The 10,747-nt window shown below is 34.9% G+C and overlaps 1 protein-coding gene across 22 annotated transcripts in view; it reads right to left on the bottom strand.

The window, feature by feature from the left end:
• Positions 1–372: 372 nt before the first annotated feature.
• DLG1 (discs large MAGUK scaffold protein 1) overlaps positions 373–10,747 on the bottom strand; it is a 261,449-nt gene continuing 251,074 nt past the window's right edge. For all 22 annotated transcript variants that reach the window (XM_082699240.1, XM_082699246.1, XM_082699255.1 and 19 more), the window contains 2 exons: positions 3,593–3,684; positions 373–2,695 (listed from right to left, as the gene is read on the bottom strand). In XM_082699240.1, coding sequence (XP_082555366.1) covers positions 2,589–2,695; positions 3,593–3,684 — 199 coding nt within the window. In that variant the 3' untranslated portion in view covers positions 373–2,588. The remainder of the gene's footprint in view (positions 2,696–3,592; positions 3,685–10,747) is intronic.

Here is a 10,747-nt window from a genome sequence, read left to right as displayed (position 1 = left end):
CTGTGATGGTGCTGGGCTGATTTGTCTCCCAGAAACATTTCTTTCAGCTGTGATATGAAGTGACTTGTTCTATGGATCTGTCCTTACTTACTGCGTGACTCTGGGCAAAGACCTCATCTAGGGGTGTCTCTATAAAGGGGCACTAACATAATATGAGTCATAGTGCCTTACATAGTAGAGGCTGAGAAAAACAAGGCAGCATTAATATATTAGAAAGAACATGGGGCAGAGCAAATACTAAGCACTGCCACTTATTAGAGCTAAGTAATCTTGGGCAAGTGATTTCATTTAGGTCTTACCATGGGGCTAGTAATTCTTAAATTCTTATCTTTTAAAATTAAATGATAATATACTAAAGCTGTTACACAGTAGTACTAAGCAATTAGTACTTTTATTAATAATTCTATACAATCTAGAAAGCTGAACAAAAGTTGTGTTTTCTTACAAAAACATCACTTAACAAGGACATCCAAAAGCAATGTAATACACATTTTAACAGATAAATGGCATCATTTTTATAACCTCTTGATATTTTAGAACATGTAACCAGTAAATATTTCAAAATGGCTTATGCTGGGGTCTTGCTGTAGAGTGATTTCTGGGACTCTTGAGATCATTTTACAATAATTTTCTTCTAGCTGTTTTATGTTTGGTAACAACCTAGTATAATTATTGTTATTGCCATAGTATTTATTTCAATGTGTCAACATACTCAATTCCAAGACCTACCGAAGAAAATTTGATTAGATTCCCTTATGGCCCATGAATCCAGTTTATAAATTACACGATGCTCCAGTTTGTTTCCAGAAAATGTTTGCTTGTAAACAATGTATTCTTTCAGAATTCAAGACACATTTAACATATGGATTTTACAACAAAGTTTATTAGCTGTTCTCCTCTTTCTCATAAATGGAATGGATAATGTTGATAATCCTTTACAAACCAGTACTCATTTAAGAATTGTAATGAGGAGGCTGTCAAAAACACATATTTAATAAACAACTCCAAAAAAGCAAAGGGAAGCCAAACATTAAAAGATCAGAGAAGCTGATTTCTGAAATCATAACTACCTTTCACTAAAACTTCTTAAAATTGCTGTCCATGAAGATCTGTGCAACTCTAGTGCAGAGCAGCTACAAGAGGTGAAAGGTGTGCAGTCTAAGGGGAAAACACACACATGAGGCTTTTGCTTATTTGCCTATTAGTGAAGGGAGAACTGGAAGGAGAGGCAGAAGACCAAATCCAAACCCAATGACAAGAACAACAGTAAAAAAAAAAAAAACAACACCTCAAAATAGAACCAGGAACCATTTGAAAACTTTTGTAGAAAAGAGGAGAACATGCCTATACTTCTGTATGTAATCTAATTTCCCTAAAGGTTTCTTTCCACAACCACCATACCCCCATTTTCAGTTCACATGATTAAGGAAGATAAAGTCTAATCAATTAATATTTAATTTAAAAACCAAACAAAAAGAGTAGGTGGCAAAAGAAAAAATATATTTTAAATATATATGTTTGTGTGTATGTGCGCAACTATGTAAAGAAAATAATTCCCATAGTTACAGAGTTTAGTTAAAGAAAGTTTTATATATATTTATATATATATATATATATATTTTATTATAACAAAATAGGCAGTTACTGTGGGTAAAATATTCATTAAAATCTGATCCCTAAGAATACATTTAAAGTTTTAGACTATGAATTGGACTCCTTTTCCATTGCCATAATGATTACTACATCATCACTGTAATGTCTGTTCTGTCTGTATTTATGTCTGTGAAATTTCCTCAACCTTATGTGTAAAAGGTGAGCTCCCCTAGCACCTAAACATGGCCTCAATTCAGAAAATGTGATGATCGTTATGTATGAACAACTTTTGCAAGACACTATAAATAGTGCTGTACAAGTAGATTAAAAACATTTATAACACCGCTATTCCTAGCAAATGTATTGAGGAAAAAAAACCCTCAAATAATGAAAAACACGAAGAACTCTACTGAAAAATGAATATCCCTTTGTGAAATTATGAAAGTTAATGCAGACATTAATTTTGAAATTAAAAAACATATTTTTCTTATTTGTCTATAATGAAATATTTGTTTGGATAACACAAGTCAACTGAGATAAGGACTTGAAAGTTAATATATTGGCCAAACCATGCTATTAAAGTTAAGCGTGCACTGTTGCTCAAAGTTTACTAAATCACTGATTAACACCACTTTTCTTTCATTTATACTGAAATTTGAAAAGAATGTATATAAAGCTTTTCTGAAAATCTTATTTCCCTTAAACATTAAGGAATTTTACCACAATTTCCCAGTCTCCCCAAATCCTTAATAGCTGGTCAGGCCATTCCATCTTCAGTTCTGAAAAATGGCCACAAACCAATAGTGACATAAAATAATACAGATGCTACAACTTGAAGGAGACCCTCGATGTCAAAACTAAGCACAACTGCAGACCATGATGAGTGGGATATGATTCAATGTGGAGGGAGTATTGTAGACAGACTCCAAAAGGAAAGGGCAAAGCAGTGTCAGAGAAAATGAGATCGTGGAAAAGAGAAACAGAAACATCAGTCCTCATAACTTTTCTTTTGCTGGAACCCAGATGTACGGACCAGACTGTTCTTCTATGATCTGCTTCACTTGGTTATAAATGTCTTCCAGCGTATCTCCCTGTACAATAGCTGTAATAATTAAACAAAATTAGAAACTCCATTAATTGTCTATCTTTATGGTAACAATTATTGGTGAAACAGAAGTGAAATATTAGAATTACTCATCCAGCAAAAGGCCATTTACATATTGTTTGCTTAGTAATAGGCACTCATTTCAGTAATTTTCCTACTTGAAAAATATTAAGAATTTTAATTTTAAATATTGATCAAAAGGTGAGATTTGGTGATTTTTGCTTTTGCATATTTGGTAGATATATACTTAAGTATTTAAGAGGCAAAGGGGCATCTGCTTGCAACTTACTCTTCAGTGTTTCAGAAAAAAAAGAAATGTGGTAAAATGTTAACATTTAGAAAATATGGGTGAAAAGTGTATGAGAATTGCTGGTACTACTCTTGTGAATGTTCTGTAAGTCTGAAATTATTTAAAAAAAAAAAAAAAGAGAAGGAAAAAAAGCACATGGGTTACACCACCATGGCATTTGATGTACTTAGTGTGAACACCTGGAGAATAATTTAAAGGACGAAATGAAGGAGAGATTATTTGGGAATTGCTACCCACTCATTTTTTTAAAAACAAATAATATCCTAAAATGGATCAAAATTTATAAAGCATAAGATCAGAAAAGTCATTTTCACAGAAGAAATCAAGTCTGAATATATTTTTCTCCAGTCTAATATGTCCTAATGAACCACTTAAGAAACACTAACTTTTAAGATTCCTCATCACCACTGCCTAGGTTAGATGAATTATTCTGAAAACCACAGTATTAATTACATAGTATTAATTGATAGTATTAGCCATGTAATTAATTACTGGTAGATGTGGGCATAGTTCAAAGTTCAATAGGTCAGTTTATATGGCTCCAAATCAAAATTCTGTCAGGGCACAGACACACATGATCCAACCTGTGAAATGTTCAGTAAATTCTTGTTCCAGTTTCATGGCTCTTTCAAATGTCTTTCTGGCTTGTTCTTCTGTTAGACGCTTATTCATTTCCCTATGCAAATAAATGTAGATATTAGCAATTAGTACATTATAATCCTTTTTGAAAAAAGATGACAAAGGAGAAGATACACATAAAGCATAAAACCATGAAAAGCTGAGCTCTGTTGAGAATATGAATGTCATTAAAAATTAGATTCAGTCACTTTAGGTATATTAAGCTTTATGCTTGGATTGACAGAGGGTTTCAACAAATTTTTGCATTGGCTCAAGGCAGCCCAAAAAACTAAGCATTAATTTCATGTTTTTCACTTTGATGAAAATTTCATATTAAGAGCTTAGAAATCTATCTACCAATTTATGGACAACAAAGATAATACATAAACATATGAAACAACACCATGAGAAGGCAATCAGCAAAATATAGTCTGGGGAGAACTCTGCAGAAGAAATGACATGGTTTCTTTAACAAATAAACTGGGAAAAAAAAAAGAGATATGGAGGGAGAATCTATACATTAAAAGAATTAACAACCAACTGTCACAAACAGATCTTAGTTGGAACTTGATTCAGGCAAATAAGCTGGAAAAAAAAAAAAACCCAAAAAACCATAAGCAAAACTGATGAGACAATCAGAAAAACTGGAACTATCTAATGATATAAAAAATAATTTTAAGTGTGACATGAGAGATGTTTTCTAATAACATAATTCTTATCTTTCAAATATATACTGAAATATATGGATGAAATCATATAATGTCTGGGGTTTGTGTCAAAATAATCTGGTGTGGATGGGTAGGGGGTAGGGAGATAGATGAAACAAGACTGGTCACAGCTGATGATATTGCTGCCGCTGGATGACTGCTATATGAGAGTTCGTTCCCAACTTAAAGGGAATGCTTCCGATATTTTTTCATTAAGTATGACATTTGCTTTGATATTCTGCAAGTGACCTTTTACCAGATAAAGAAAGTTCCCTTCTATTCATAGTCTGAAAAATGTTTTTTGGTCATGAATGAATGTTTATTTTATTAAATGTTTTTCCTGCATTTATTAAAATGATCCTATGCTTTTACTACTAAAATCTCTTAATGTGGCACATTTACATGGATTTTAAAAGATTCATTAAAAATAATGAAAAAATATACATAACATAGAAGTTACCATTTTAACCATTTTTAAGTGTACAGTTCGCTAGTATTATTATCTTCATATTATTGTGCAACCATTACCACCATCCAAACCTCCAATTGTTTGTTTTGTAAAACCAAAATTCTATTCCTATTTAAAAATGATTCTGACCACTCTGAGTACCTCATAAAGGTGGAATCATACAGTATTTGTCTTTTTGTGACTGGCTAATTCCACTGAGCATAATGCCTGCAACCATCATCCATGGACATACTACAGAATTTCCATCCTTTTAATATATGTACCATATTTTGCTTATCAGCACATTCACTGATGGACACTTTGATTTCTTCCACATTTTAGTTATTGGGAATAATGATACCATAAACATGAATGTACAAGTATCTCTTCAAAAAAGCAGCCCACAACTAGAAATAGAATTGCTGGATCACATAGTAACTCTATGAATCTTTTCATATGCTTGTTGGCTGTGGCTGTATCTTCTTCAGAGAAAGGTCCATTCAAGTCCTTTCCTCATTTTTGAATTGTCTTTTTTTTTGTTCTCTAAATATTCTGGATATTAATCCCTTATTAGATAAATGATTTGCAAATATTTTTCCCATTCTGTGGACTGCCCTTTTACTCTGTAGACCGTGTCTTTTGATATACAAAACTTAAAGATTTTAAGTAATCTCTACACCCAACATGGGGCTTGAATTCACAACCCTGAGATCAAAAGTCACAGGCTCCATTGACTGCCTTCAGCTCTGGTCATGATCCCTGAGTGCTGGGAGCCCCATGTTGGGCTCCCTGTTCAGCTGGGAGTCTGCTTCTCCCTCTTCCTCTGCCCTGCTTGTGCTCTGTTTGTCTCTCAAATAAATAAAATATTAAAAAAATATTTATGGAAACTAATCTTTGTTGTTGTTACCTCTGCTTTTGGTGTTATATCCAATAATCAATGCCAAATCCAATGTTGTAAAGCTTTTGTCCCTTTCTAAAAAAATTTCTTTTGTGTTACGTTAAGTCACCATACAATACATCACTAGTTTTTGATGTTGTTTCCAAGATTCATTGTTTATGTATAACACCCCGTGTTCCATGTCCTATGTTTTCTTTTAAGAGTTTTATTATCTTACATTTAGGTCCTTGATCCATTTTGAGTTAATTTCTGTATATGGTGTTAAGTAAGGGTCCAACTTAATTCTTTTACACGTTAGATACCCAATTTTCCCAGCACCATTTGTTGAGAAGACTGCACTTTCCCCCACTGAATGGTTTTGTATCCTTGTTAAAAAAATCACATATATAACAGTTTACTTCTGAACTCTCTATTCTACTCCATTGATTTTTAAAATTTTTTTCATCATGGTAAGTGTACTGTTTAATCCCCATCCCCTATTTCCTCCATCCCACCACCCACCTCCCCTCTGATAACCGTAAGTTTGTTCTCTGTGGTTAAGTCTGTTTCTTGGTTTGTCTTTTTCCTTTACTTGTTTCTCAAATTCTACATGAGTGAGATCATATGGTCTTGTCTTTCTTTGACTGACTTATCTTGCTCAGCGCTATCTTCCAGCTCCATCCATGTTGTAGCAAATGATGACTTTATTCTTTGTTATTGCTTAACTGTATATACATTCCATTGTATATACATACCACCTCTTCTTTATCCATTCATCTATCAGTGGACACTTGGGCTGCTTCCATAGTTTAGCTATGGTAAATAGTGCTGCAATAAATATAGGGGTGCGTGTATACCTTTGAGTTAGTGTTTTTGTTTTTTTTTTTAAGATTTGACAGAGAGAGACAGAGAGATCACAGGCAGGGGGAGTTGCAGGAAGAGGGAGAAGCAGCCTCCCCACTGAGCAAGGAGCCCAAGGAGGACTCGATCCCAGGACCCTGGGATCATGCCAAAGGCATATTCTTAACCAACTAAGCCGCCCAGGCATCCCTGAATTGTTGTTTTTGTGTTTTTGTATTTTTGGATAAATACCCAGAAGTGGTAATTCCTGAATCATAGGATAGTTCTATTTTAAATTTTTTTGAGGAACCTCCAAACTGTTTTCCACAATGGCTGTACCAATTTGCATTCCTGCCAACAGTGCACGAGAGTTCCTTTTTTCACCACATCACTGGCAACACTGGTTGTTTTTAGGTTTTAGCCCTTCTGACAGGTGTGAGGTGGTATCTCATTATAGTTTTGTATTCCACTGGTCATATTTGTCTTTATGCCAATACTAGTTTTGGTTACTATACCGTTATAGTGAATTATAAAATTAGAACTCTGGGTCTTCCAGTTTTTTTTCTTTTAAAATATTATTTTGGGGGTGCCTGGGTGGCTCAGTTTGTTAAACAGCTGCCTTTGGCTCAGGTCATGATCCCAGAGTCCTGGGATGGAGCCCCACATGGGGCTCCCTGCTCAGCAGAGAGCCTGCTTCTCCCTCTCCCTGCTGCGCTGTCAAATAAATAAATTAAAAAATCTTAAAAAGAATATTGTTTTCGCTATTTAAGCGATTCCATGTGAGTTTTAGTATGGGTTTTTCTATTTCTGCAAAAAATGTCATTGGGATTTTGACAAACATCACATTATATTTGTAGATCATGTTGGGTAAGTACTGACATTTTAACAACATTAAGTCTCCTAAATCCATGAACATGAGAAGTGTTTCCATCTATTTTTATCTTCTTTATTTTCTTTCAGCCATGCTTTATAAACTTTATAGTTTATAGTTTTACAAATCTTTCATCTCCCTGGTTAAAATAATTCTTAAGCGTTTTGATGCTACTGTAAATGGAATTCCTTTTCAAACTGTTCATTGACCGTGTATAGAAATGCAACTAATTTTTTATGTTGACTCTATATGCTGCTACTTTGCTGAATTTATTACTTCTAAGAGTTTTTATCTGCAGTCCTTAGGATTTTCTATAGATAAGATCATATGATCTGCAAACAAATTTTATTTCTTGCCTTCCAGTTTGGATGCCTTTCATTTTCTTGCCTAATTCCTTTAGCTAGTATTTCTAATAACTGTATTGAATAGAAATGGTAAAAGCAGGTATCCTTGCCTTGTTCCTGATCTTAGAGAAACAGCTTTCAGTCTTTCACTACTGAGTATGTTTGCTGTGTTTTTTCATACATGGCTTTATCACATTTAAGTAGCTTCCTTCTATTCCTATTTCATTAAGTGTTTTTAATCATGAGAGGATGTTGTCAAATGCCTTTTTAAAAAAATATCTTTATTAACATATAATGTATTATTTGCCCCAGGGTTACAGGTCTGTGAATCATCAGGCTTACACATATCACAGCACTCACCATAGCACATACCTTTCCCAATGTCCATAACCTAGCCACCCTCTCCCTAAACCCCCACCCCCAGCAACCCTGTTTGTTTTGTGAGATTAAGAGTCTCTTATGGTTTGTCTCCCTTCCAATCCCATCTTGTTTCATTTTTTCCTTCCCTACCCACCCCAACCCCCATCCTGCCTCTCAAATTCCTCATATTAGAGAGATCATATAATTGTCTTTCTCTGATTGACTTATTTTGCTCAGCATAATATCCTCTAGTTCCACCCACATTGTTGCAAATGGCAAGATTTCATTTCTTTTGATGGCTGCATAGTATTCCATTGTGTGTGTGTGTGCCCCACATCTTCTTTATCCCATTCATCTGTTGATGGACATCTAGGTTCTTTACACAGTTTGGCTATTGGACATTGCTGCTATAAACATTTGGGTGCACATGCCCCTTTGGATCACTACATTTGTGTCTTCAGGGTAAATACCCAGTAGTGCGATTGCTGGGTTGTAGGGTAGCTCTATTTTCAACTCTTTGAGGAACCTCCATGCTGTTTTCCAGAGTGGCTGCAGCAGCCTGCATTTCCACCAACAGTGTAGGAGGGTTCCCCTTTTTCCATATCCTCACTAACATCTGTCATTTCCTGACTTGTTAAATTTTAGCCTCAAGTACCCTTTTTTTTTTTTTTTTAAAGATTTTATTTATTTATTTGACAGACAGAGATCACAAGTAGGCAGAGAGGCAGGCAGAGAGAGAGAGAGAGAGAGGGAAGCAGGGTTCCCGCGGAGCAGAGAGCCCGACGCCGGGCTCGATCCCAGGACCCTGAGATCATGACCCGAGCCGAAGGCAGCAGCCCAAACCACTGAGCCACCCAGGCACCCCCTCAAGTACCCTTTTAAAAAAGGTAATCTCTATGCTCAATGTGGGGCTCACACTCATGACCTTGAGCTCAAGAGTCACATGTTTTACCAGACTGAGTCATTTAGGTGCCCCTGTCAAATGCTTTTTCTGCACTGAGATGATTTGTGTTTTTTCCTTCATTTTGTTGACACGGCATATTATGATTTGACATATTGACATATGAAAATATGTCAAACCATCCTTGTATTCCAAGGATAAAATTACCTGGTCATGGTGTGTAATCCTCTTAATATGTTGGTGAGTTCTGTTTGCTAGAATTCTGTTGAGGATTTTTGTATCAAATGTTCGTAAGAGATATTGGTCTGCAGTTTTCTTGCAGTGTCTTTATATGGTTTTTGTATCGTGGTAATGGTTGTCTCATAAAATGAATTAACAAGTGTTTCCTTCTGTTCATTTTTTTTTTTTAAGTTTGAGAAGGATTGGCATTAATTTTTTAAATGCTTGATAAAATCCATTGGTGAAACCACCAGCTCCAGGGCTTGTTAGGAGGTTTTGATTACTGATTCAAGCTCCTTAGCCATTATAGGTTTCTCTACATTTTCTATTTCTTTTTGATTTAATCTTGGTAGGTTTGTGTTTCTAGGAGCTTGTTCATCCGTTACACAATTTTTTGGTGCACAATTGGTCATAGTACTCTTACAATCCTTTTAATTCTTTTTATTTCTATAGATTCCTTACTAATGCCCCCACTTTCATTTCAGATTTTAGTAATTTAAATCTTTTTTCTTAGTCCATCTAGCTAAAGGTCTGTCTTTTTTATTCCAGGAATCAACTTTTGGTTTCATTGATTTTCTCTATCACTTTCTATTTTATCTTTTGTTGCTCTCTGCTCTAATCTTTATTGTTTCCTTCCTATTGTTAGTTCTGGGTGTAGACTGTTGTTCTTTTTCTAGGGGTAGAGACTCACAACAATGACAATGGACACTTTTTCTAGGGGTAGGGACTTGCAACAATGACAATGGACACCTGCCTTTGTGTTTGCACCTCTACAAACAAAAGAAGCAATCAGCTATTAGAGCACAGTTATCTGAAATTTGGAGAACCAAACCTTTTTTGGCCACCTTGGCCCCCACAAGCTGCTCAAGAAAGGCATGCATGGCTGCCTGCTATGGGCTGAAGGTGGGGAAATAGGTAGCTGCTATCAGCCTAAAAGCTGAAATTAACCAAAATTAACCATTCAAACCTTCCCCTTCAAGAAACCTTCCTCCTCAAGCTTTCAATAGACTCCCAAGTTCCCAAGTAGTTACTTCTGACAAAGTCTGTTAAGTCCATTTGTATCTAGGTGGGGAAATGGATTCCTGGTGCTTCTTACTGCATCTTCTCTCTAGCTCTACCACTGACAAATTTTTAAATGTTTAACTAACCTTGTATTCTTGACTAATCCCAACTTCATTCTTTTACCTTAAAAAAATTAATTGTTGAACTCAATTTATTTGTATTTTGGCAAGGATTTTTCCATCTTTATTTGTGTTAAGACTTGTCTTATCATTTTCATTTTTCTGTGAGGTCTTAGTCAGGTTTTGGTATTAAATTAATGTCCATAAAATCAGTTGAAGAATTTGTGTTAAGATTTATATTATTTAGCTTTTGGTAGAATTCAGTAAATCCTGTTGGCCTAGTGTTTTATTTCTAGGAAGGTTTTTCGTAAGAGAGTTAAGTTCTTTAATAGGAATGGCATTAGATTTTCTATTTCGTTTTTTTCCTTTTCTTTTTCTTAAGACTTTTCAGAAAGATTTTTAAAGTATAACTTTCAAAGATAGAAGAGTAATA

Source organism: Mustela nivalis, assembly GCF_964662115.1.
Source record: "Mustela nivalis genome assembly, chromosome: 1".
NCBI lineage: Eukaryota > Metazoa > Chordata > Mammalia > Carnivora > Mustelidae > Mustela > Mustela nivalis.
The sequence above is the reverse complement of the archived record's forward strand: the minus strand, read 5'-3'. Positions and strand labels throughout refer to the sequence as shown.